The sequence below is a fragment of the Drosophila rhopaloa genome, unplaced genomic scaffold, assembly GCF_018152115.1.
Source record: "Drosophila rhopaloa isolate 14029-0021.01 unplaced genomic scaffold, ASM1815211v1 contig_3, whole genome shotgun sequence".
In the NCBI taxonomy this organism is placed as follows: domain Eukaryota; kingdom Metazoa; phylum Arthropoda; class Insecta; order Diptera; family Drosophilidae; genus Drosophila; species Drosophila rhopaloa.
The window spans coordinates 26,034,121-26,059,961 of record NW_025335123.1 but is presented as its reverse complement, the minus strand read 5'-3'; the positions used below and the strand labels follow the sequence as shown (position 1 = coordinate 26,059,961).

The 25,841-nt window shown below is 47.5% G+C and overlaps 5 protein-coding genes across 5 annotated transcripts; 2 read left to right on the top strand and 3 right to left on the bottom strand.

Annotated features, from left to right (window-relative positions):
* Nucleotides 1-36: 36 nt before the first annotated feature.
* On the bottom strand, nucleotides 37-9,099 carry LOC108042916 (mucin-5AC). Its single transcript, XM_017121409.1, has 3 exons — nucleotides 8,839-9,099; nucleotides 4,147-4,361; nucleotides 37-4,082 (listed from the first exon to the last, which is right to left on the bottom strand). Exons 2-3 carry the CDS (start codon nucleotides 4,338-4,340, stop codon nucleotides 344-346), a joined length of 3,933 nt encoding a protein of 1,310 aa, XP_016976898.1. The 5' UTR covers nucleotides 4,341-4,361; nucleotides 8,839-9,099; the 3' UTR covers nucleotides 37-343.
* Nucleotides 9,100-13,042: 3,943 nt separating this feature from the next.
* On the top strand, nucleotides 13,043-15,807 carry LOC108042913 (N-alpha-acetyltransferase 30A). Its single transcript, XM_017121404.1, has 4 exons — nucleotides 13,043-13,281; nucleotides 13,340-14,127; nucleotides 14,185-14,430; nucleotides 14,801-15,807. The coding sequence occupies exons 1-4, from the start codon at nucleotides 13,272-13,274 to the stop codon at nucleotides 14,963-14,965; spliced, it is 1,209 nt and encodes a 402-aa protein (XP_016976893.1). The 5' UTR covers nucleotides 13,043-13,271; the 3' UTR covers nucleotides 14,966-15,807.
* Nucleotides 15,808-15,876: 69 nt separating this feature from the next.
* LOC108042912 (poly(A) RNA polymerase, mitochondrial) lies at nucleotides 15,877-20,683 on the bottom strand. The gene is made up of 3 exons (XM_017121403.2): nucleotides 20,470-20,683; nucleotides 19,541-20,402; nucleotides 15,877-17,155 (listed from the first exon to the last, which is right to left on the bottom strand). Exons 1-3 carry the CDS (start codon nucleotides 20,567-20,569, stop codon nucleotides 16,270-16,272), a joined length of 1,848 nt encoding a protein of 615 aa, XP_016976892.1. The 5' UTR covers nucleotides 20,570-20,683; the 3' UTR covers nucleotides 15,877-16,269.
* On the top strand, nucleotides 17,550-19,452 carry LOC108042914 (tetraspanin-2A). The gene is made up of 2 exons (XM_017121405.1): nucleotides 17,550-17,682; nucleotides 18,601-19,452. The coding sequence occupies exon 2, from the start codon at nucleotides 18,611-18,613 to the stop codon at nucleotides 19,343-19,345; it is 735 nt and encodes a 244-aa protein (XP_016976894.1). The 5' UTR covers nucleotides 17,550-17,682; nucleotides 18,601-18,610; the 3' UTR covers nucleotides 19,346-19,452.
* A 558-nt stretch (nucleotides 20,684-21,241) lies between the features above and the next one.
* Nucleotides 21,242-25,465, bottom strand: LOC108042927 (solute carrier family 12 member 8). Its single transcript, XM_017121428.2, has 7 exons — nucleotides 24,798-25,465; nucleotides 24,200-24,744; nucleotides 23,867-24,068; nucleotides 23,569-23,803; nucleotides 22,885-23,481; nucleotides 22,644-22,822; nucleotides 21,242-22,572 (listed from the first exon to the last, which is right to left on the bottom strand). Exons 1-7 carry the CDS (start codon nucleotides 25,031-25,033, stop codon nucleotides 22,413-22,415), a joined length of 2,154 nt encoding a protein of 717 aa, XP_016976917.1. The 5' UTR covers nucleotides 25,034-25,465; the 3' UTR covers nucleotides 21,242-22,412.
* Nucleotides 25,466-25,841: the final 376 nt, after the last annotated feature.

The window sequence follows — 25,841 nt, the reverse complement described above, 5'->3', positions numbered from 1 at the left end:
AATTAATATTTTCCTACTGAAAGAAGACACATGGTATCCCTTAACTATATCGGTATATCTTTATTTCAAGAACCTTAGTAACACATATACATAGCATTATTTACGACTTTGAGCTTAACCTTGATCTCGGTAATTGACTCTTAAAGCCTATGCCCGACTTACGACTACAAGTCCCCGGATTGTGAATTCTGAATTCTGAATCCGAGGTGGAAGCAGATTTAAAGGACAGTGACTACAATAAATACACGCACATTACGACAACAAACGGCTGAAAGAGGAAAGAGGAAGTGTGTGGGGAGGGGGGACTTTCATATGTACAGCTAATCCGGCCCAAATGCATCTTTTACGAGGGAATCTTCACGGGCAGGAATAGGCGCGGATCGCCGATCTTGGGGCTCAGTCGCACCACCACCTGATCATCGCCGTCGCCCACTTCGAGGAAAGAGTTCCAGTCGGCCAGGAAGTAGAATCCATTCTTCTTCTTCGGAGGCAGTGGTTCCTCACTGACGGGGTCGGGTCCAAAGGAGTCTGCCAAGTCGTCGAGAGATCCGTTCCGAGATTCCTCTGTTGTGGTGGTGGTACTAGTGCTGCTCGCCAACTCCTCCTCGGCTGCTCCTCCGATGTCCTTGTCATCGTCGTCCAAGCCCAGACTCAGGCTGATCTTGGTTGGGGATTGGGTGGTCGTGGGCGCGTCCTTCTCATCCTTCACTTCTCCAGTCTGTGTGGTACCATTTCCCTCACTCTGTCGCCTCGATTTCAGGGTCTCATCTTGGCCATTTTGGAGAGACTGTAGATACGCGGCATCCACATTGGTTCTCGGCGTGGACGGAGCAGTGGTTACCTGGTTAAGACTCATGTTAAGCTGTTGGAGCTCCTGGAGATTGCTGATCAGGCGCTGCAGCTCGCTGAGATTGCTCTTGGAGTCATTTCCCGTGTCCTCGGGTGTCGCGGATTCCGGCTTGGCCAGCTGGTAGTTCAGTTCACTGAACTCCGCCATAAGGTCGCCATCGAGTTCGCCCTCCCTCTCCTCGCCATCCTCCAGATCATCGGGTTCGCCCTCATCGCTGCGTCGGCGGAATCCACTGCCCACGCCCAGTCCCTTGACCACTGCAATGGGCAGTCCCTGTTTGGGGGCCAGTTCAGTGCTCACACCAATCCTGTTGGCCGCCCGCTTGATGGCCGCCTCAATGATCTTTGTGGCACTGAAAACGGGTAGCTGGAGGCCGCTCTCCGTAGTGGGCATGTGTTCCGTGACAGGTCGCACCTTGGGACGGCTGGTGGTCAGCGAGAAGACCGCCGGGGAGGAGGTGTCATGCACTTGAGCGGGCGCCGCAGTGGTGCTGGTCGTGGTGGTGGTGGAAGATGTGGTGGACGTGGTGGCCTGTAGCTGGCTCTCGAGCTGCTGCGACAGCTCGTGGGGCAGAGCCACGCCCAGTTTCTGCAGCTGTTGGGTGTTGTACAGCAGCTTCTGCAGCTCCTCGAGATCCGCCTTTTTGGGCCTGGAGGTGGGCGTTGTGGGCGCCCTCCTGGCGGGCACGAATCGAGGACTAGCGGGCGTGGCGGGCGGCTGAGTCTGCACCGTCTTGTAGATGGGCTGCATGTGCTGGTAGCTCTGGCGCTCGCCAGTGTCCTCCAGGCTGCCAAAGAACTGCTGGAACTGGACAAGGTCTGGCGAGGCGGAGGCTCCTCGTTGCGGATGCGCGGGCCGACTCATGGCCAGTTCCCGCAGCTCCTCGCTGGAAGATTGAGAGGGCGCGGCCAAGGTCGGAGGCTTCTGGTACACAGGCAGATTCAGCTTAAGTTCGTGGTCCGGCTCTGGTTCCGGCTCCACCCCCTGCTCCTTTGCCGGCTGGGCGTAGACAATGTGCGCTCCATTGAGCGTCTTCACATTGGAACTGCGCACTGAGGCTGCCGTAACCAGTTGGAACTGGGGCTGGGCCAAGTGATCTGTCCGCAGTTGCACTCGCTCCAGCTCCTGCACTTTGCTCAACAACTTCTGCAATTGCACATAGTCCTGGGGGTGCACCTCGTCCTGGTGCAGTCCATTGCTCCGCTCGAAGTTGTTCAGGGGTCTTTGCTTGGAGGTGGATGCAGCCGTGGAAATCTCCACTGCTCCGCCACCTGGACCGAAGGAGGCCGAGGTCGGTGAGAGTTCTTGGAGGTGGGCAAAGTCGTTGCTGGGCAAGGTGAATCCCGGCCTGGAGCCAGCTACGTTCCTGGTGAGGAAGTTGGGTGGCGTAGTGGGCTGCTGCAGCTGCTCCAACTGCTGAACGCGGGTAATCAAAGCCTCGAACTGAGCGTGATCCACTGAGGGAGTGGGCTTGGGCGTCGTGGCCGTACTCGTGGTTGGAGTGTGGGAAGTTGTGGTGCTAGTAGTCGTCTTTGTCTGCTGCTTCTTCTTGCTGTTCCTGGCCTGCTCGTACAGCTTCTCCAACTCGCGGTCGTCGCTCAGGAGGCGCTGCAGTTGGAGGAGGTCGACGGCACCTAGAGAGTTGCCTTGTCCCAATCCCAAGCCCAGGCCCAGTCCCAAGCCCAAGCCGTGGTTCTTCGAGGGCTTTACGGTGGTGCTGGTTGTGCTCGTTGTGGTCCGGCTGGAATGCTCCAACTGCTGCAGCTGCTTGAGGATTCTTTGCAGCTCACGGGCTTCGTTCTGGGAAGGTGAGGGAGTGGTGGTGGTGCTGGTGGTGGTGCTAGTGGTGCTGGTGGTTGCGCTTGTGCTGCTGGAGGTGGAGAACCGACTACTCAAGGATTGTGCACTCGGTCCGGCTGCCTTAATGACATTCTCCGGGTTGATCTTGAGCTTCTCCAGCTCCTGGAGATTTTGCAACAGCTTGGACAGCTCATCGGAGCTCGTAGGCGTGGTCTGCTGGTTTCCCGCGTTAGCAAAGTTAAGGTCTATGTTCGGATCGATTCTCCTGCGGGGCTTTTTCGCCTCAATGAGTATTGGTTCCCCGTGGGTGATAAGTGGCTTTGGAGCAGGTGTGGTCGACGTGGTGGTGCTTGTTGTGGTCGATGTGGTGGATGTGGTGGTGCTCGTTGTGGTGCTCGTTGGAGCCTTTCTGTTGAGCTGCGACTGTAGTCGCTCCAGTTCCTGCAGGTTTTCCAGCAGCTTGGCCAACTCCACGTTTCCCTTGGGCGGCAGCCGGGCCGTCGCCGTGGACAATTCCGTATGGGCACCAGTGGGCTCCTCGGTGGGCTTCGCCAGTCCCTCCTTCTTGAGTGACTTCGGAGCCTTCTTCACAATACCAAAGCGCGTTAGGTAACCCTCGATTTCGGGCTTCACGCGCAGCTCCTCTCCAATATTCAAGGGCTTGAAGTTTGAGTAGGCCTCCGGCCGGATCCGAGCCCCTTGCAGACCCCGTAGATCGGCCACCGCCACCACGGACGGCTGGGGGGCACTTTCCGCCGGGTAAAAGTCGTCCAGCGCATACCGCTTATGGGCGGAGTCGCTTTTGCCGCCCGACACGATGCCAAGGCTTTCGAGGATATCCGCCACGGGCTTCACCGTGCTGGTGGAGGCACCTTCCCTGGCGGGCCTGGGCTTCCTCAGGAACTGCGCATTCTTGGCACTGTAGTGGGAGCTGAATCGCGTGGCTGGAGATGCGATAGCTGGGGGCGGAGGAGCTGCCGTCGTGACTGGCCTAAAGTCCTGGTAAACAACCGGCGGCGGAGCAGGCGGGTGGTAGGTGGTGGCCATCGGCAGCGGCCTGAACTGCTGCTGCTGCTGCTGCTGCTGCTGCTGCTGGAGAGGACTTGTCTGGGCATGGAGCAGACTGTAGGCTGGCTTGTAGGTGGTAGCCGCCACCGCAGGATTGCCCCCAGGCACCGTACTTCTTGGCAAGGCACTGGGATCCGCGGTGAGGAACTTCACGGGATCCGGCGGTGTGTAGGCATCGATGACGCGGGTCACAGGAGGCCGCGTGTACAGTTCCTGGAGGTTCTCCTCCGTGTTGTTGTCCGTGTTGAAGGGCAGGACGAGCATGAGGGCTCGCATGCTGTCCGCCCGGCTCATGTCCCCCGCCTCCAGACTCTTCTCGTACTCCTCGCGGGTCACCTTCTCGTACAGCTCTTCGATCTCGCCCCTGCGGTAATGGGGGTATTAGAATCGCCCTGCCTTTGGCCAGTGTTCGCCCACTCGGCACTCACCGCGTTAGTCTCGGCAAGGCCGGATCGTTGGCCAGGATCTTCTGCACTTCGTCGATCGTCTGCTCGATCTCCGGCGGCTGGAAGAAGCTCTTGTCCAGCTGCTGCCGATCGTTTCCGCCATGGATGGTGGGCAGGGGCTGCGCCACGCCCATCAGCTGAAGGAGGGCGACCAGCGTCAGGCACTCACGGATCATCCTCAGGGAGCAGGTTGAAGACTGCAAGGAAAACACCGAAGAATATGGTGAATTACATTTCCATTCAATTTTGGTAAATTTGTCCAGTCTTTTATTACGCTTTGTTTTTCAAGGGCACTTCCCAGAACTTTTTTTTCTTAGCTTAACTAGACCTATTGAGATTTATTCGCCATTATTATGTAAGAAGTTATTTCCTTTCGAAATGCGCTGATATGCGGAAGGAACAACATTCCACAACCCAAGTTTTATTATAGATTATTTTAAGTAAAGATAATTAAGAAGCTATAATTCAGAAGACAGCCATAAAAAGTTTGGCCCACTGAAAGTAACTTTGCCAAAAGTCAAAGACACCTTTCCATTTTGTATCTCCATAGACCTCACCCTGTCCCTTCGACTGACCCACCGACCACTCGACTAATCAGCCTATTAACCACTCGTTAGCCGCCGACCGACCACTTCCAGTTCGGTAGCTTCATCAACGTTCATCAGCGTTCATCAGCAATTTTAATAACCAAGAGTTGGCATGTGTGCGGGTTTTTTCACAATCACAGATCGCGACTCCTCGAGCGGATCAGCGGAGTGAGAGACAAAAGTTTCCGCCCAGGAAAAGGCAAATGGGAGAAGTAATAACCGACTGACAAAGAAATCAAATGAAATGCATGACAACATTTTGTCTTAAGCCGACAGCAACGACGAAAGCTGAAAAAATAGTACACAAAGACGGCGACAAATATGTGGACAAGTGTTTATTTAACCAACGAAGGCTGCAAACAAAACGCAACTCAAAATCAAAACACACTTTCTGAGGCAGAGTATGGTGGCAATTACTATCATTCGCTGAGATATTCAAGGATTACGCAACCAGAGGAGAGATCCTAAGATCAGGATGAGAGTGATGCAAGAGTCGATGGCGAGGGAAGTGGGGATGGATATAAAAATTGTGTTGCAGCCTGCAGCGAAGATCTGGTCCACTTTATGACGGCTTTCCGCGGGTCGAAGGAGGAGAAGGAGGGGCCGGTACTTCATCCATCGAACCTATCGAAGCGTTTAGTTTTCACTTAATTGCCGTAGTTAGATCATAAATTAAATGAGTGCCGTAGAAAGCGATGACGAAGACGTTGACGATGTTGTCCAGCAGCGAAGCCGTTAGCGATATGAACTGTTAGATAATCTGGCCAAAAACGAGGCAAGCAGTTATGGCCAAGCTATGCCGCTCTAACTGATCCAACTGAACTGAACTGAACTGCGACTACGTGCTGGGCATTCTAAACGAGCGAAAAACGGGGCGAGCTGCAGTCAAGATTGGATTGAATGGGTTGGAAAATGGGATCGGAATGACGACCAGACATCTCAGAGTACCTCTGGAATGCTGTCGGTTGGGATTTACGAAGTGCGTACTTGTCTTTGTTGAATTCAGGTCTGTCTATGTGGCGAACAGTGATACTTTTAATTAAACACATCTTTTAATCTGGTAAAAAATAATTAAGCTGTTGTTCAGCTCGATTTACGCTTCTACTGTTGACAGTTTGTAGCTCAATCTGAAATGCTTTACTTGCCTTACATGGCGCATACGCAATTTCGCTTTGCATACAGCGATTAAACTTAAATAAGGGGGGAAAATGATTTCCAATTTCATAATCCACTTTGCTCTATGTGCGTGACTTCTTGCGTGTGTATGGGCCGTATAATCAAAACGCAAATAATTTGTTAGCAGCAGCAAGCACACGAAATGTGAGTCAATCTTGGGTGAGTGCATTTCCAATCCAGTAGAAATAGCTACAACGATGGTAATAACGACGCCGCTAGAGCGCAATGAGCACAGAGCCACTGCGCTGTGTGTGTGGTAACAATTAAACATGTGTTAAGTAATTCCAGGCGCCTATTAATATTATTATCTAGTCCCTGGTCGCGTGTGTCTGGGACATCTATCGGGCCAATTGAGCCGATTGCTCTACGTCATTTTCAGCATTTTCCATTCCATTCCATTTCCATTTTTTTGACGTTTTATTTTGCGACCGTTTTTAAATCGGACACTTGTGTGCTGAGGCGGAAGTCAGGCAAAAGTCCGAGTTAAAGGCCTTGATCCGGGTTGAAATGGCAGATGTAGGAAATGTTGAATAATACTCAGTTTCCCCGCTAATATCACTCGACTTCTGACAAGGCAATTAAAGTCAAACTGGAAGCATCTAGCTTATAGAGAGGATGAAGTTGGTAAGGTATCAGTTTTATCCAAATAACATTTTTTAACGGAGGTTTTCTACGAAGATTTATCCGAATAAAAATTGTGTCAACTCATTATAAATAGTTCTATAAGACTTTGAAAATAATTACCGGTATGGAAAGTATGAATCAGGTAGCTTAATCAGGTATCGGAGTAGAAAATAAGATATTTCAATAAGTAATCGTAAAGGCATTACACAAAACGTGACAAGTATTTACTTGTGGCCACATAGCACCCACATTTTGCTCCCAAGCCCTTGGCTCGAATGACTTTAACCCTGAACTTTTACGGCTTTTACAGCCACCTCTTTATCCCCACCCTTTGGCCAACAATCACGCGGTAATTTACGGTAGCAAGCGCAAAAACAGGGGAAACAGTAGACTTCATAAAAACGAAAGACAATTGTCTCCGGCCCAAGCGGCCGCTTCATTAGTTTGGCTTAATCAAGAGCAATGGGCACTTAGCCTTGCTTGAAGCTGGCCAACTGAGGTCAGGTTGATTAACTAGTCATTATTCTGGGCGTAGTCGGGAAGTAAAGTAAAGACAACTAAATGGGAGGAGGGGAAGAGGTATCGTTTCTTGGAACCGTAAGCTCAGAAAAAATGTATCGAAACTGTGTCAAAGACACAGAGCGGCAGCGATTAGGTAAGACTATTTTGTAGACCAACAGACCAAGATCAGCATCTCTAATCCTGTAGAATCTATACAGGCATTTACCTCTATTTGCATAGTTACGAACGGGCCAAATGTGTTTATTATTTGTCTATAAAAGGTATCACTATCGCTTTCAACTAATTCAGTCCAGAGACCAATACCTATAACTAAAACCGTACTAAATAAAGCCTTGAACACTGACGTTCTCTCAGAATGGGGTCACCAAATTCAGTGTTTGCCCCCTCCCTTTCTTCCTGGAAACGGGCTGGGGTGGGAAGAGGGGAGCTCTGAAGGTCACCTGTCTGGCTGCGCATCTTGACGCTATTTCCGGCTCTGGGCTCTGAAACAGCGTTGAGAAAGCGCTGCTCTCACTCCGAATCGGTCGATTAGTAAGTCGGCGGCAGATCCATTCGTCAGAGCTCCAATATCTGCAGCCCCACACCACTTTTACTCGGCCGCCATGTGCTGTGCCCCCAACCATTGCGGTTTTCCTTGTTTCGCCAGTCGGACCAGTGGACCAGCCTAAACTCTTTCTGCAGCGGTGGATTCTATTTGAGCCAACAGCATATGACAAGTGAATGTTGTTTGGGCGGCCAGGAAAAGGCAGTAACTAGCCCCAAAACTGAACCAAGTCGCTGACGAGACGGTTTACTTGGCCAACTGGCTTTGGCTTAACTCGGACTTTGGGTTTGGTTTTGGTTTGGGTTTTGGTTTAAGTTTTGGCTTCACATCGGATACGTATACGGGTTCGGGCTCGGGCTCGGGCTCGTGCTTATTTGGATCTATTTGACTCGTTTATTGGCACTATTTCCAAGTCAATTGATTTCTTGCCTTGGGAGATGCTTAATTATTGTTTTTATTATTGTTCGCTTGCCCCTCTTCACTTTGTTTGTCAAGTTGTTTGGCTCGGAAGCCTGTTTCCCTTTTTATGGGCACTTTCACCAGCGGATTGCCGAAAAAACAACGACGGTAATAATAAATATTAAAACACTTTACATGCCAAATAGCTATTTTCTCATTTTGGCTTTCGGTTTATTTTGCTTTGGCTTGCTGTTATAATAATTTTAAAAAGTGTCGCTGAAATTATGTTGTTTTCGTTGTTTCACTGCCAGTTGTGGTGATTATAACGAAGTGTAATTCACCAGGTTACTTAATGTGACCCACTTCGTTGGGTTGTCTTTTGTTTGGTTAAGTTATTCAATTGGATATAAACTATAGTATTTAATTAAAGTATACGTTAAAGGGTAGAAAGTGTTTTCCTAATTGAGTTACTTGACATTTTTTATGTTATATCCAATATTTAAAGTTCCCTTTTAGCTATCGTATTGTTTTGTATGCCAAAGACTACGTAAAAGAGATGCGTTAATAAACAGTAAAGCTCCCCTATTAGACCTTATTAAAGCTGGCATTGCACATGCAAGTGAATACCACTTTGAAATTCCCTTGTCTCAAGGTCGCTGGGGTGGTGCAGCCAAATCCATTCACGACTCGCGAGTTCGTTCTCTAAGTCTTTTGTTTTTTGGCTGAATTTCACCACCAACAACAGCAGTAATAGCCCGTAACCAGACAACAGTGACCAATGCACCCCTTCGCGGCTTACAGCAGTCAACCATTTTCAATTACATTTTTAATTTTCGGCCGGACACGTTCGCCGATCACTCGAAAACGAAAATTTAAAATCGAATCGAGACGCTTTTTCACAACTTTCAGAGGCGTCAAACTTTCAATGCACACACAGCAAACAGTAAAAAAAATCAAAGAAGGAAAAACCGAAATTAATTCGAAGCAAAACGCGAACACGCGACTAGCGCTTGGCTTCTGTATCGATTTCGGTTCGTTTTCGGGCTCAAGCGCATGCGCGGCCTGCAGACCATTTTCAATGAGCGTTCGTAGCGTACTGAGCCCGGCTGAAAGTCGTCTTAGCCAACTCCGATGCCGCCACTGCTGCCGCTGCCGCGTTTTCTGCTACCGCTGCTGCTGCTGCGACTGGGGTACTAGAAGTCGAAGCCCGAGAATACTCGATCCTGAGTGCATTGCTTTTGGCACTGTTGCACTCATTAAGTTTAATTTGAAATGCATGAAAATTGTGTGTCTAATAGATAGATTGATTCACCTGAAAAGATTACATAAAATAGTTAATTGTTAAATCGCTTTGATGAAGTGATCCAAAACAATGCATTTTAACGGCTTTGTAAACAAATGGATTAATATTAGATTGCAGTATTTCCCTTCGCAATAGGGGGTGCACTTGATCATCATAGATAAAAAAGGCTCCTTTTTAGAGCCTTATCTTGTGTCAGTTTCGAATTAAGTATTTCATCGAAGTATTGCCTTTTTCTCCCTGTGATTTGTATTTGAAGCAGTATTGAATCGCGGCCTGAGGCGCGACCTGTCACCAAAGCAGAGCTCTGATCAGTCGGTCGATCGCCGGCCAAAGTGGCTCGCTCGCCTTGACCAAGTACACTGCGAACCGCGATCAGGTGGAGTTTGGTGGGTCGGGGTCGGGGAAGGTGAGCAGCATTCTGCCGCGGACGGCAGACGGCAGACGGCAGACGGATGCAGACAGGTTTCGGCGGCGGGCATTTCACTTTGGCCAGCAACAACAGCCTCTTCTTGGCTTCTTTCCCCAATTGACAAATTCGATTGGTTTTCTCTCGCTTTCTGCTTTGAAACGCGGAGGGTACAGATTGAGTTGGTTTTTATTACAATGTGGTTGCTTGTGGTCGCTGCTCTGGTTGCATAATAAAACGCACGCACAGGGAGAGTGGCCAGCTGAAGTCCGCCAATCGTCGATGGGCTTCAATGCACTTGACGTCCAGTGGTTCCCATTAGAGTAATTTGAACGCTGTAACCACCGCGATCTGCAGCCTCAGGGGGTTTGACTGCCAAATGGTCAAAGAGTCGGCGGCTTTTGCGGATCGATCTCCAAAAGCAAGATTGGTTCTCAATGTTGGTAGTTTTTGAGGTCTGCCTGGGTTAATTTTTCTTAGCTCTTATTACGGTGAGCTTAAAATCTTTTCGTTGTAATTATTTTTTATAGGACTCCTTCCCCTGAGCATCTCTACAAGCTTAAGTGCTACATTGAGCTAGGCACGTTTGGCTTGAAATAACTTTTAAATTTTGTGGTTATTTGTAACATTTGCCATTTACACACAAAGATGTTTGCCTCCTCGCCGCAAGAAGGGAGGCTGGGGGAAGAGCCACTCCGCCTTTTCGTGTGTGACAGCATTTGACACAATTTAACGCTGACGCGACAAATTCGTCTGCGGTCTTGCTTTGCTGAGCCGTGTGCCGAGTGCCGTGTGCCGTGGTTTTTATTTGGTGCGCTTGCGCTTTGACTTTGTCTTTTGCACACACTGGAATTGCAACACGGAAAACAACAAAGAGACCAAACAAAACTGAAAAAACATTATAACCGAAAACTGAAACTGAAATATGACAAAGCCCATAAACTCTTGACATGACACGGCCAAAATGCTGGGAAGATTGGAGTGGGGCTTGGAATGGAACTTAGGATCGAGTGAAATGTGAAGTGCTGATGTGCCAACGACAGGCTGAATTCTCTGTTCATTATAAAAGTGACGAAAAATCTACCCAAAAATACAAATCAAGTTGAAAACACAGATTTTTAGAGAATTAAACCACGATCATTTTGAGGTATGCCACTTTGAAATCCGATGTCTGTAAAAAAAGTTATGGGCTTAGAAGTGCAGGTTTTATGTGACTTTTCAGGAAAGCCATTTTTCGAAAATTTGGAAAGGGGTAACATCATGAAAATGATGAAAAATCGACCCAAAAATACAAACCAAGTTGAGTATACAGATTTTTAGAGAATTTAACTACAATCATATAAAAGTATGCCACTTTGAAATCCGATGTCTGTAAAAAAAGTTATGGGCTTAGAAGTGCAGGTTTTATGTGCCTTTTCAGGAAAGCCATTTTTCGAAAATTTGGAAAGGGGTAACATCATGAAAATGATGAAAAATCGACCCAAAAATACAAACCAAGTTGAGTATACAGATTTTTAGAGAATTTAACTACAATCATATAAAAGTATGCCACTTTGAAATCCGATGTCTGTAAAAAAAGTTATGGGCTTAGAAGTGCAGGTTTTAGGTGACTTTTCAGGAAAGCCATTTTTCGAAAATTTGGAAAGGGGTAACTTCATTAAAATGACGAAAAATCGACCCCAAAATACAAACCAAGTCAAAAACACTGATTTTAAGATAATTTAACTAAAATCATTTAGAACTATGCCATTAGTAAATCGGATGTCTGTAAGAAAAGTTATGGGCTTAGAAGTGCAGGTTTTAGGCCACTTTTCTTCAAAGACATTTTTTAAAAATTTCGAAAGGGTTGCAAACGTCTGACCTTAGAAAGAATTATGGGCTATTTAAGTGTATAAAAGACGCAACCAAAAGAATCGGCAAATTCAACATATTACGAGTCCCCACAATTTGCTCGCTTCGTTGATAAGGCGTTGGCTGTGGCACTTGTCTCCCTCGCTCCTCTCTTTCTCCGCCTCTTTCTCCGCTGCTGCTTTTACTTTATTCGGCCATTCACTTTCTCCGTGTTTTGTTTGCTTTGCTAATTTTGGATTGGAAACAACAACAAAAACCGGGCTTCCCGCCCAACAGCGAAAAGTGAAACAGACAACCAGCGTTTTGCTGGACGCAAAGTTGCTGCTGTTTACACTGCTGCTGCTGTAAATTCGTATGCAAAATTCCTAGAAATTATCCAATCGCGTGGCTCAGATTATCCAATTGCAGTCCATCCTATCCGATTCAAACATAATCCAATTTCGAATGCGGAATATTCATACAGGCATAAATGCTGATACAGTGTCGGGATTTCGACACCAATGGTGCTGTAGTTCTGGGGGAAAAAACAACCCAAGTAAACACAAGGCAACAACAACAGCAGTAAAACACTTGGCAATGCCAAGTTCATCACCCAAGTCTTTAGATGTTAAAAGCGGCTGCAATTGCCATCAATCCGACAAGAAAAAATGGTTTATCAGCTAAACGTTTAACAAAATTACCCTGTACCTTGGTTGTTTTCTGGTCTTTGAAAAGTATTTCGACCTTAATGGACTAATTTAAAAAAAATAATTTTAATTTTAATTTTTTTTTTTTTTTTTTTTTTAATACCAATTTTTTAAAACCTGTTTCCTTGCTTTGAAATTGTGTGGGCTATCTAAGGAGAACCTAAAAAAAACAGAGATAAAAAGTCCATCCCAGATCTATTCTTTAATTATATAAAAAATTGCCTTACATAAGCCTGCGCCGAGGCGACAGTTGAGAAGCTCATCATAATCCCCCAGCCAAAGTATTCAGTTTTTCAATAAAAACTGAGATCTTAGAAAACCAAATTGTGATTTAGTCACAAACTATTGGATTTGGTGTTTAGTGCGGTCGCTTTAAATTTGGTTATATTTAATTTAGCTATATTTTGATGGAAGCGTGACGCTTGCAAAAAATTCCAAAAGAAAGTAGGCGAAGATTGCAGCGGATTAAAAAAATTCCATAGCTCAGTTCAGAGATTCGCGAATTTAAAAAACCGTTAAAACAGTATTGTGAAGCACTAAAATAGTATGTAAATATTTAACCCGATTCCACGGAACGAATGCACATCCTAAGAAAGGTTTATGTTTATATTCCTCATTTACTTAAAGCAAACTTAAATTAATATTTATAGTTACTTGAAAATTAGTTTTTAATTTTAAATTAGGTATGGACAAATATATATTCAGCCGCTGTGAATGAATACTGAAATGGTATTAATTGTATATTTCCGTTAGTACGACAGTATGTCAGAGGCGCGTGTCTGGCCACACTCTTCAGGCCAGCTGTTCGCGCATGCATGTGTGGGTGCGGATTTATTCATGCTAAATGAAAATCGCCAGTTTTGGGGGATATACGATTTTACATAAGTTGGTCATGCCCGCACAAACCTAGCGCCACAGATCGAGATCGATCGGATCCACCTCGCCATCCTCTCATCTCCGAAAATCGGAAGAAGAATAAGAAGACGACTGCCCTTGTGTGAGTGTGTGTATGTTCTTGTGTGTGTATGAAAAAGCAGCAACTGAAAATATAACCAAAAATAAATCCGAGGTGCACAGTTGCAGGCGAGGATTCCCACTCCTATTCCCATTCCTCCAAGAGGAGCAGCCAGTGCCCCGTGAGACCCCGTCGCTTTACCGCATTTCCGAAGGTTCAAGCCAGGATGGCGGATGCCCAGGCAGTGGCGGCCGGAAAGAAAAAGTACAAGAACAAGAAGAAGGCGGCGGAAAAGAATCCGAGTTCCAGCGACCAGGTTGAGGCACCCAGCAATGGACATGACCAGGAGGAGGAGGCGGCTCATCAGGAGGTGGCGGGGCAGGAGCTGAGGGGTCTACTCAAGCAACTGCACCTCTGCAATGGCCATGGCCCCAAGGAGCAGACTCCTCCGTCATCGGAGGTACTCAATGGCCATGCACATGGCCACAGCAACAACAATCACATAAGGAGCACTAGCGGTAGCAACAACAACAACAGCAGTCACAACAACAACAGCGTTGATAGCAGCAACAACAACAGCAAGCAGGGAAGAGAAGGTGTCGAAGCAGATGCCCTCTATCCGGAGGAGAAGAAGCCCATAATAGCCACAAGCAAGACCACTGCCAACACACAAACAACCACAGCGACGGCCACAAAGACAACAGCATCAGAGGAGGTGGTAGTGGAAAAGCAAGTGCAAGTGGCGACGGAGAGTGGCAATAGCCAAGTGGTGGAGGGGGAGGAAGAGCCGCTGCCCTCCACCTCAGTGGAGGCCACGCCCACCATCACAGCAGAGCCCCAGCTGCCAGAACCTGCCATTTCAGCCAACGAGATCGTGTACAAGGAGTACGAGGCCGAGCACCAAATGCATGTGAGTAGTATCCCCCATCCCGGCTGAGGTAAATACTAATCCCCCGCGCACACACAGGACATCATGCGACTGATCCAGGCGGAGCTGTCCGAGCCCTATTCGATATACACGTACCGTTACTTTATCTACAACTGGCCAAAACTCTGCTTCCTCGCCTCGCACGACAATCAGTACGTGGGCGCCATCGTGTGCAAGCTGGACATGCACATGAACGTGCGGCGCGGCTACATTGCCATGCTGGCCGTGCGGAAGGAGTATCGCAAGCTCAAGATCGGCACCACACTGGTCACCAAAGCCATAGAGGTACGTTGGCTGGGAACTGTCCTCCAGTACTGGAAGTGGTGGGAATTATAAATTTCCGATACATACATTCTTAAGCGTATAGCACATGATAGTATTGAACAAAATTAAATATTGAGTAAATTTGCATTACAATTCAACGATAACTGGATACTGAATAATAGGAAGTATTAACTAGCATCTCTAGGTTTAATTTTGACAGGACACATGATAAGCAGAAAGTATAATTTAAACAAAGAATAGTAAGAACAATAACCTCGGAAGGTACACACCCTAGGCACTGTTTTGGTTTAGGAAATGGTACTCCTCTTATTATATAAGCAATGCTCAGCAAACTCTTATTATAACAATATTTCCGTAACCCTTTTTGCAGGCCATGCTGGCGGACAATGCCGACGAGGTAGTTCTAGAGACGGAGATGCGGAACGAACCGGCTTTGCGGCTGTACGAAAACTTGGGCTTCGTGCGTGATAAGCGGCTGTTCCGCTACTATCTCAATGGAGTGGACGCGTTGCGGCTGAAACTCTGGTTCAGATGAGCGGATCCGGCGGCTGCCGTTGAAATTGTTGTCTAAGTAGCCGCCGAACATGTCGAGCTCCGTACTGCAGAGGAGCAGGGCGCATGCCCGCTCGCCCTGGCCAGCTGGCAGCTTGTTTCGGCGCCCTCTTTTTTGTACCTATTAACTAGGAAGCATCGTAGCATCAGTTTTTTTTCTGCCTCATCTAACCCTGCCCCTTGTCTCTCTTTCAAGTGTAAATTATTTTATTATGTAGCAGCAGCAGCAGCAAAACCAACATCTGCGGAAGATCAGATCAAATCAGTTTACAATGGACCCAAAATTATATTAATTTTACAGAAGGCAATTTTGTATGCAATACGTGATTTACATGCATAAAATTAAAATCGTAAGCGAGAAATTAGTTATGTACATTAAACAATCTACAAAAATCAATCTAGACAATAGACAACAACAACATGCAGCAGCAGCGCAGCACACACACAAAGCTATAAACATAGAATCAAATTTTGTAAAAAGATTGATCAAAAGCGAAGATCACGCAAAAGAAATTGTAGGAATCACACGAGTAATGTATATCAAAATAAACTCAATTGGAACAAAGAGCAAAGAACATTAACACACTTGCGACACTCACGGCATATTGTAGCGTTATATATATATACCTACATACGATAAATACTTGATCCGTGCGGATAACACAACTCGCCATCTGGTCTTCTATAACATCTCTGTGCTCTCCAGTGTTGTTATCGCCTGAGATCAGGACACAAGTACAGATACGTATAGCGATAAGGATAAGGATGTGGTGAATCCCAAGTAACATTGAAAGAATGCAATAAAAACTTCAACTATTACGAGAAGTGTGACTTTTGCTCCTTGGTTTCCGTGAATTTTGGCGATTATCTGGGAAATGTGTTTCTTTGCCTTAGTATTTGGTAATTATATTTTGTGTTTTTATTTTATAAAGAGAAATATTACAATTTTAACTAGGAAAGTAACTTCTTATCAGAAAGTTAAATTTGTTTCATAACCTTAGTATTTGGTAATCATGTTTTGAATTTTTGTTTTATTGCTAGGAAAGTAACATCTCTTCACAAAATCAAATTAGGATTACTAATGGCTAACTGGCTTGACAATTTCGGTGTCTTTCGTCATACAAAAATCGATTAAAATACTCAACATTGGCGCGATTCTAGACTTAAGCTTACTTAACAGGTTTAACAGTTTGAACAACATTCAGTTGGTCCAACTTGACCCACATTTGGATGTGGAGTTGTGGTTAATCCTACGTATGTACAAGATCAGTGCCAGTTTTTGTAGCATCACCTGTTGCTCCTTCGGTTTTTGGGACTGTTCGTCGAAACGGAGCTCGCTGATCCACGGAGCTGCTTCAGCTCGGAGCGGGTTGCTTCCTTAATGCTCTGCACCTGCTGTCGCACAGAGGCATTATTGTAGGTGATTGCTGGCGTCGGAGGATTTGGGCTGGACATTGAACCGGCCTCCTTCTGCTCGAAGAGATCGCTGACCTCCACCATGCGCGGCTTGAAGAACATGTTCGGCCGAATAACGGCCCTTTCGGGGTGCTTAAACAAGTTCAGCACTCCCCAGGAGAGCTCCCGGCGTTCGCCTTCGCCGTCCGGAAGCGAGGCATTTTCCACCTCCGACTCCAGAACCCAAGCCGCGTTCCGCACCTCGATGCGCAGCCGCTCGCATTCCTCCAGGCTCACATTCTTGCTCACGTTGAGCAGCTGCTCCAAAGGGTTCACGATGTACATAGCCGAGTGGTCCGGCTTGGACAGACCCCTTCCTTCGTTCAGCGAGATGGCCCGGTTATGGAAGTCGAACTGCGAGTAGAACTCGAAGAACTGCAGCAGCAGTTCGCTCATCGAGCTCTGGTTCCGACTTCTAAAGCCCAGTCGCTCTACATTCCGGGCGAAGGAGCAGCTGATCCCATCCTCGGTAACCCGCGAATCCCCTGGCTCAGCTGACTTCGCCAGCGCTCCAATGGTGGGCAAGATGGGCTGGCGCAGTTGCTGTAGAAAAAACATGACAAGACAGGTCAGCGAGAAGTTGCTGATCCACCGACCGGGGGAGGGATTCGTTAGGCCACAAGACTGCGCCCAGCGCCGGATGCTGAAGGTCAGCGGACGCACGCGCGGATCCATTTCGCCGAACATGTACAGCAGCTCTGACATGTAGAAACCAGTGCTGGAAGAGGGATTCTGTTTTAAAACCATTAAGAAGAAATGCATTTCATGTTAATAGTAAGCCCCTTAAAAGTGGTGAATCAAAAGCGGGCGTGGCTCTTTCATTGAGCAAATTTAGGGAGTGGAGCCCGGAGAACTGACCCCCACCATTCGCCGGATATGAGGGAAATGGGGTGCTTATCAGAGGCGGGTGAATAGTGAATCATGGCCAGGGAAGGCAGCCCCGCGAGAAAGAACTGATTCACCTGCTCCGACGCGAGAGTGGAGTGGTATTTACACGGCATTTGGCAATCGCCACCTGTCGCTATCTAATCTTATCGAGCTCACGAAGCTTTCTTATCTAAGGCCGCTCTCCCTGCTCGACTGTACGGCCCAACTGGCTGGATGTTGTCATCACCACGTATCTCAACCAAACGGCGAGTTTGGTCAAAACTATTTCAACGAACCAACCCAACGGATCTCTGTTTCTGGTCCCGCTACTGCGCAACCTATTTTTTCTGCTGACCCATTAAATCGATCAAAACAAGGGTAAACATAGTGAATGTGTATAAGAATTTAAAGTGCTATATAAAAAACTAAAGGAGAAACTCTATTTTTTTATGTGCTGTTGAAAAAGTGTTGAAAGTTGCTATGAATACCACACCCAGAAGATATTTTCCTATTGATATATAAATACCATGCAAAGTGCATTCTTGGTGCCATGAAATAGAAACTCTTCTCTACTTCAGAAAGCTCTCCATCTTCAAACTTGAGGGTTTATAAATCTTCTGGCGAATTCAGAAATACATTTAAGTGTTTAAAAAAAAGTGTTCCTTTATAGATCCTGAAAACTCTGTGTTACCCTCCCGTAAACCAAATTTTCTTGCTCTTTTCAATTCAACATTATTTTCAATGCAATTGTTCGTATTAATCATAAAATGCGTGGCTGATAACGCTATTTGCTAAACACCATTTCGATAGGGCCAACAGTGATCTAAAGGGGGGCAGGAGAGGGCGGGAAGAATTCACCATAAATGCCATCTAACATCGTGATTAATAAACGCGATCAGAGCGAGCTTTTGGTATGTGTGACTCAAGGCAGTCGCGGCAAGAAGAACGTGAAGAACGTGAAAAACGTTTAAGTACCTTCATTTCTTCTTAAAATCAGGGATCATTTTAAAGACTTGCTTAGTTTTGCGCTCATGGATATCATTGCTTGTCAAAACTCTAATTTTTTACATAGTCTGTATCATATAATTCGATTTAATATTGTATCTTTATCGAAAAGTCAAGAGATTCCAAGAGCAAGCATATACGCTGTTTTATCAGTAGAATCGTTTAACTATAAGAGTTTTGGTTTGGTATAATTCATCCATTATTTTGGCGATTAGTTGTTTAGTAGGGAATAACTCCATTTTATTCAGTTTCCATTGAATCCGCTAAATGATCCTTTTTCTTTCTATTTAGCTCCTGAACCATGGGTATCGGCTATGGCGCATCAGATGAACAGCTGGAAAAGCAGATCGGCTGCGTAAAGTACACGCTTTTCTGCTTCAACATCGTTGCCTGGATGATAGCGACGGCGCTGTTCGCCTTGACTGTCTGGCTGAGAGCTGAGCCCGGCTTCAACGACTGGCTGCGCATTCTGGAGGCACAGTCCTTCTACATTGGCGTCTACGTGCTCATTGGCATCAGCATCGTCATGATGGCGGTCAGCTTCCTCGGCTGTTTAAGTGCGTTGATGGAGAACACCCTGGCGCTGTTCGTGTTCGTGGGCACCCAGGTCTTCGGGTTCATTGCCACGGTCGCCGGATCGGCGGTCCTTATGCAGTTCAGCACCATTAACTCCAGCCTTCAGCCCCTTCTGAATGTGTCGCTGCGCAGATTTGTGGCCACCTCTGAGTACACGTACTCCAACTACGTGCTGACCATGATCCAGGAAAACATCGGTTGTTGCGGGGCCACCGGGCCATGGGACTACCTCGACCTCCGCCAGCCGCTGCCCAGCTCCTGCCGGGACACCGTTAGCGGTAACGCCTTTTTCAACGGATGCGTGGACGAGCTGACCTGGTTCTTCGAGGGCAAGGCCGGCTGGATAGTGGCCCTGGCCATGACCCTCGGCCTGCTGAATGTCATCTGCGCAGTGATGAGCTTTGTCCTCGTGCAGGCGGTCAAGAAGGAGGAGGAGCAGGCCAGCAACTACCGCCGTTGAAGTGCCCAGTCTAGTTAGCTTAGTTAGTAGCGACAAACGACCCTGCGATAGATCTAAGAATTCATACCCAGTTCGAACAATAAGTACAATAAACATTGCGACCCCTACGAGTGAAGGTTTTGTGGAGGATGGGAAGGCGAGCACAGATTGAAAATCAGTTTGTTTTACAATGGACAGACAAATACAGGCACTCACAGGTTGCTCATGGACAGGTCCACCTCCAGGTCCAGGTGCTCGTGGTGGTACTTGATGATGGGTACCCTCGCCTGCAAGATGCGCCGCACATGGCAAACGCCCGGCAGAAACAGGTGCAGCATGTCTCCGAAGCACTCCATGTGCCGCTGCGTCTGCGAGCGGCCGTTGCTCAGGTTCTCCTTGGTGTGGAAGACCAGCCGTGAAGGTTCCGACGCCTCCAGCGGGCTCTTGGCCCCCATATCATTGTCAAAGCGCAGGATGAGGTCCAAGTCGCAACCCATCCGTCCGAATCCATTGACCGAGGAGCCAAAGGGATGGGCCTGGGCGGCGGGGAACATACCGGCAATGGCCAGCTGCACCTGCAGGGCTGCCAGGAAACGTATGCGGATGCCTAGCTCGTTCAGCCGTGTGTGCTCGTGCAGCAGCTGCACCTGCTCCTCGATATCCCGCGCACTCCGCATCAGTTCCAGGAGATGGGCCTGCTCAACTTGCCGAGTGCCGTCGAGTGAAACCAGGTGGGGCATGGGGCTAGGAGTCAACTTGGGGCTACGTCTCCCACCTCCCGCTGCGGCTGCCCGGAACCATAGAAACGGCGATCGCACGGGCACACCGGTCAGCTCGCCGTTGGTCACCCCTGCACCAATAGCCGCCTCTGCTTCGCCCGGCGTGGCGTACTCCAGCAGGACGTAGTGCAGGGCCTCCTCCTGGCGAACGCAATAGTGGTGGGCAGCCAAGATCGAGCCGAAGCGGCTGCAGTAGTTATACAACTCCGCATACGACTTCTCGGAGCTCACCTGCACCACAATGCTGCGCCGGGCCTGCCGCTGGTGGTGCCCAATAAACTCCCCATAGTTTGACTTCCCTACGGACAGAAAGAGTACGTCTGTAGCACCTTTTAACATCAGGGCTCTCCGCCAGAAACGACTCACCTGTATTCCGAGTGGCCGAGGCAGCCTCCGGAGCGTTGTGTTTTACGCAATATGTACGCCAGAGGCTTAGCTGCTGGGTGCGGCGCACTAGGCTGTTCATGGCAGGTGTGGGTGGCGGGCCGGTCAAGTCCTAGACCCGCTTCGTGTGGTTGAAATCTGGAACTTAACCGAATTTTTGTGCACTCTACTTTTAAGGTTAGGTTAAGCCGGTTATCGAACACAAACAACTGGTGTGCAGCCCTCGAAAGTTATCGATTGCTGCCTTTGGCGCAACATTCAAATCGCAACCGGAAACATTCTTGATTTATCATACTTTTATTAAACGTTTCAGTTATTGTGTTATATTTTGTTATTACATGCGGGTTTTCCGTGGGATGCACTCTTGCCGTACGACTAAGATTAATTAGGCTAAACACGTACAAAAACAGGATACGATCGCGTATATTTTCTAAATATACATTATCTCCTTTCCGCTCCTGGGTCGGTTACATTTAATCAACATGTGGTGTATATATCGTAAATATGTGTGTGATATATATACATTAATTGGGTGTATATGGGGGGCTTTAATATCGAGGAGGGAATTCATTCTATGGCCAATTCCAAGCAATATTGGCGAAGAAACTAGAGGTCATAAAGTCCCGTTTGACCTACAGTTTTTTAAATAGTAGTCAAACGTGGTTCTAGACCATTAGATTCTTCGCCAAACTTTTTTTTTGCTTTCCCCCTACGATTTCTAATCATTTTCGGGTCCATACAAATTGACCCACTCTGGTGTTTATAGAGTGCGTTTATTATTATGTGATATATCTGCGGGATTCTTATGCCGATTTAATACGTGAATTACGGGTTTATATTATCAATTAAGTCTGTTATTGTTCATCGAGATGCTAATACAGGGTACAGCTTAGGTTAGGCGTTGTGTGGCATGTTGATTATGTTCTCTTACAATTTCATTGTGCTTTTTGGGTGTTCGTCTTAAATGCAATGGCGCCAAATCATCGAGTTTGATTTCTGGTTTCGGTTTTTGGTTTACTTATTATCTCAGTATCACATATGTCTCTTTAAAATGCGTTTTGTGTGCGGAAACACCAGAAACATATCCAATTAGCAACAATTTATATGCTTTTGATCAAGAAGTAATAGGTTTTACAGAACTCCGCGATCAAGGAACACATCGAAAGCATGCGAAACTTAAGATTACAATTAAATAATTAGTAAAATGCTTTGAGCTGTTGTGTGTGGTGTTGGGTATGTGCGTGTGGGCGGGGAAGTGGGTAGGGCGGTGTTTAGTACCGGACTGAACAACTGCGGTCAAAATAAAAGCCTCACAACTTTAACTTTGATTTGTATCTTATCATTTATAACTCTAACAATACGATCTTCTTCAGAAACCAAAAAGTTATTTTTAAGCAAACTAAAATTTGTTTATTAAATCACATTTCAATGTTCCTAGCCAGCTCCGTACCCTTTTTCTATAAAAACAAAATTAACAATTGATTAATTTTAAAAATTTGATTACTGCCAAAGGCCGAATAATAATTCATAATTTTTAAAACAGCTTAATGCAATTTTCTTATATAATTTCAACGTTCTCATTGCGTAAAAACTCAACCATATGGAGCACTAATGGGAAAATTCCAATAAAATGTGTCACGCCGACTTTAAAATGATTTAAACAAGAAAACTATCTAATTTAAGGGGCTACCATTGTGACCGCAGTTGTTGCTATTCTTAGCTATACATCCAACACATCATTACAGATACACAAACATACATAGCGAATAAATATGTAGAGTATAGGGTTTAGTTTAGTTTGGTTGCTTTGCTGCCTTGACTTCACTTTAGTTTAGCTTAGTATTGTTTAGCGTTAAAGAAATGCAGTCGACTATTGCTTTCCACAGCCACGCCCCTGGTCCACCCGCCGATCCCCAATTCAGATCCTAGATGTCATCGATGAGGCGGCCCTCGATGACGGACGAGTGATGGTAGTTGGGTCGCGGGCGGAAGTCCTCATTCTGTTCGTTGAGCTGCGTGGGCGAGAGATCCACGCCAGGGCACGAAGGCGTCACCACGATCTGTTCGTACTCATTTATCCGTTTGCTGTGCACCAAAAAGAGGGAGACGGCATTCAGATGGGAACTCCGGTAATCGGTGTCGCAGTTAAAACTTACCCGAAGCACCGGAATATGACGCTTTTTAGCCAGGCGAAGAAGTTAAACTCCGCAGTGAGGCCTGGCTTCACAGCCGGATTGGCAGTACCCACATAAAACCACACAACGAACACCACCAGGAAGCAGGTGAGGGCATAGTACCAATTCACCAGCAACATGACCAGCAGCTTGGTGAAAGCCTACAAGGGGATTAGAAGATACAAATGAGCAAGCCCAATGAAGCTTCTTGTTGTAGACTCACCCCCAGCAATGAGGCCCACCGGTTGCAGTAGCCGGAGTACCAGTTTTTCGTCTTGGAGTGGATGGGCGGGCGGATTGGTGCAATCGGTTCTGCCTCATCTTCCTGCTCCTGATCCTGCTCGCTGGCGCCCTGCCCGGCTGCTTGCTCAACTGCCAGTGTCGTATCCGCTTCGTTGCCCACCCTCGATTCTGAGGAATTCAAAATATGCGCTTGGTGGGAGGTGCTGGGGCCCTCGGTGTTGAACTCCAGCGGTACGGTCTGGTGCAGCGGTGAGTTCTGCGGACTCTGCAAATTCTTGTGGCGCACCCGATCGGGGAATAGCAGGTCCAAATCGTTGCCAGTGTCTGAAACACTTCCGTAGCGACGCGTCTCGTAGCTGGGACTCGAGGCCTGGATGCGAAAGCGTTCCTCGCGCTGCTCCTGAATGTCGAAGGTCTGGGCAAGCGCAAAGTATGCGTAGTCGATGCAGGCATACGTCAGCAGGAAGGGCATGGTCACGATGGGCGCCAGAAAGTTGATGTCACCCACGATAATGAAGGTGACTGTGACCAAGGCCACGATGGCCATGGCGTATAAAGGCACTTTGTTGGGACCTCGCTGGTAATTAAAGGGGGAAAGATTAATAATTCTGTTTATGTTTATACAAAAAATACATATAATTGCTCATCATCGCTTTATACTTACGCCTTTTCCCAGGATATCAATACCCGGAATGACGCTCTCCTTGGCAATGCTCTGCAGGACGCGCGGGGTACCGTACATGGCACCCAGGCAAGAGGACATGCTTGACACGTAGATGCCAGCCAGCAGCAGGAAATGCGCGGCCGACACCTTGACGGCGATCATGTAATCCGTATACAGGTTGTCCCGCAGGCAGGTGGCACCCAAAAACAGCACAAACACCAAATACAGGAACGTTCTGCAAAGTAATGAGACATCAATAGGTATTGCCAAGAGATTTCTTAGAGTAAAAGATCCTTACGAGGTGCCGAAGGCGGCCAGGGTGCCATTTGGAATGTCCGTAGAGGGAGCGCGTAGGTCCCCGCTCATATTGATGCCCGAGAGCACGCCGGTGACGGTGGGGAAAAAGACGCCAAACACCCGGAACCATGAATAGCCGTCGTCATACTTCGGCCACAGGTTCTCCACAAAGTTGCCGCTCATCCAGCCGTTAAATCCAGCGCCTATTATAGAAAATGGAAGCCAGATTGATTACCGCAAGTTTGTTAAGATTAAAACTTAAAGCATTGAAAGAATAATCCAAAAAACAGACTTGTTTTTAAATCTGTCTTATTGGCCAAAATACAACACTCACTGGCCTCGCTGGTGAAGCTGCCCACCATGAAATCCAGCGCCGAGATGAGCAGTATCATGAGTAGAATGAACTGCAACTTAATGACCCACTTGACGCCGGCCACGTTAATGCAGCCCAGCAAGAGCACAGCCGCTGTGGCAAAGCCTCGGATGGCCCACTTGCTTCCCTCGAGTCCTACGAGTCCGGCCATCGACTCGCCGAATCCCATCACGTTGAGGGCGCAACCCACTGCCTGGCCGAAGCAGTAGAGCAGTCCCAGAGCTCCTCCGAAGCGGGAACCCAGAGTGTGTGCTATAAGAAAGTACACTCCGCCGCTTTCCACGCGGCACCGCTCGCAGATGCCAATCGCCGACAGCACGCTGACCAGAGCGATCACCACCGTGCAGAAGATGATCAGCACCGCGTTAAGAATGCCCGCCTGCGCCACGATCCATCCGGATCGCAGGAACACGATCACGCCGAACACGTTGATCAGGCAGGAGGTGAACACTCCATCCCAGGTGCCGAAGAGCACAGGCTGCGAGATAAAGAAGTTGGAGCGCCACCTGTTGAGGGTTAGGCATGAGATCCAGACCGAAAGGGATTCCTAGTTACTTACCAGGGCTTGTCGCCCTGCTCGCCCGCAAAGATCTCATTGGCTCCGGAAGCATGGTGGCCACCAGCCGCGTACGTATACTCGTTGCCCAAATCCACGAATCCGCCAGTGTTGTTGTTGGTCCGCTGGCGGAAACTGGCCACCGCTACATCGCCATCCTCGTCGCCTCCGAGTCCGAATCTCTGCCAGTCAACGGTGCGCCGGCCCCCGGTCCCGTTACCTTCCGAGCTATTACTCATCCCCGGTCCGCTTTCCCCGTACCGCTCGTTCCCACGCTTATTGTTGTTGCCGCTTCTGCCGTGTAGCGGTATTTGCGTTGTGCTGTTGTTCTTTCCGCCGAAAAAGCGGGTTATCTGGCGACTACTCGGGTGTAATCGCAGCAATTAACTGATGGTTTATTGGTTTCTTTTCTTGGCGTTGAGTAACCACTCCTGCACCATAACATCCAAGCACATCCACGCAGGCAACCTCTAGAAAATTAACTGTAGACCCTCTGGCGGCGCGGATCGGCCCATTTGGCTCACTGACGGCTGGAGCGGGAAACGGCGGGCATCGTCTTGGTCGGACGTGGATGACTTGGATTGGTAAATGCGCAAAAAGTTAAATAAAAACTCTCGCTTGTTGGTAAACTACAAGAAGTCGTCATCGATACCTTTTCGGTGAACAGCGATAGGCGATAGGCAGACTATCAAAGGGCTAGACGAGACCAAAGGCGGACTATTTGAAAATTATCATCGAATTCTTTGTTTTAGGCTGCCCTTTTTTTCGCGCTCCAAGTTCATTTTTGGTTGCAATGCCCTGTCAAAATATATATGTAAATTTAAGCATTTAGTTTTTTTATGCCAAGTCGATAGACGGGCACCTGCAGCGCTACCGGTAGCAGTGGGCGGATTTTTTAAAAATAATATAATCTGCCCCATAATCCTTTATTTGTGTTTTTTTTTTTATTTTTTTTCCCAAGCAAACATTAATTGCAATTTATATTATTAAAATTAAAAAATATGATTTAGAAGAAATTCACTTTCTTAAATTGTTTCCAAGTTTTCC

Excerpts from the sequence above, each read along its gene's own strand:
- LOC108042916 (XM_017121409.1), bottom strand. The coding sequence starts at position 4,340 with ATGATCCGTGAGTGCCTGACGCTGGTCGCCCTCCTTCAGCTGATGGGC. Across the intron at positions 4,083-4,146 it reads GCCTTGCCGAGACTAACGCG|GGGCGAGATCGAAGAGCTGT; the intron begins GTGAGTGCCGAG and ends CCATTACCGCAG.
- LOC108042913 (XM_017121404.1), top strand. Across the intron at positions 14,128-14,184 it reads AGGCCGAGCACCAAATGCAT|GACATCATGCGACTGATCCA; the intron begins GTGAGTAGTATC and ends GCGCACACACAG. Across the intron at positions 14,431-14,800 it reads TGGTCACCAAAGCCATAGAG|GCCATGCTGGCGGACAATGC; the intron begins GTACGTTGGCTG and ends CCCTTTTTGCAG.
- LOC108042914 (XM_017121405.1), top strand. The coding sequence starts at position 18,611 with ATGGGTATCGGCTATGGCGCATCAGATGAACAGCTGGAAAAGCAGATC.
- LOC108042912 (XM_017121403.2), bottom strand. The coding sequence starts at position 20,569 with ATGAACAGCCTAGTGCGCCGCACCCAGCAGCTAAGCCTCTGGCGTACA. Across the intron at positions 20,403-20,469 it reads CTCGGCCACTCGGAATACAG|GGAAGTCAAACTATGGGGAG; the intron begins GTGAGTCGTTTC and ends TTCTGTCCGTAG. Across the intron at positions 17,156-19,540 it reads GACCTGTCCATGAGCAACCT|CACTGGTTTCTACATGTCAG; the intron begins GTGAGTGCCTGT and ends TCCCTCTTCCAG.
- LOC108042927 (XM_017121428.2), bottom strand. The coding sequence starts at position 25,033 with ATGAGTAATAGCTCGGAAGGTAACGGGACCGGGGGCCGGCGCACCGTT. Across the intron at positions 23,804-23,866 it reads CTGGCCGCCTTCGGCACCTC|AACGTTCCTGTATTTGGTGT; the intron begins GTAAGGATCTTT and ends ATTACTTTGCAG. Across the intron at positions 22,573-22,643 it reads GTCATATTCCGGTGCTTCGG|CAAACGGATAAATGAGTACG; the intron begins GTAAGTTTTAAC and ends TTTGGTGCACAG.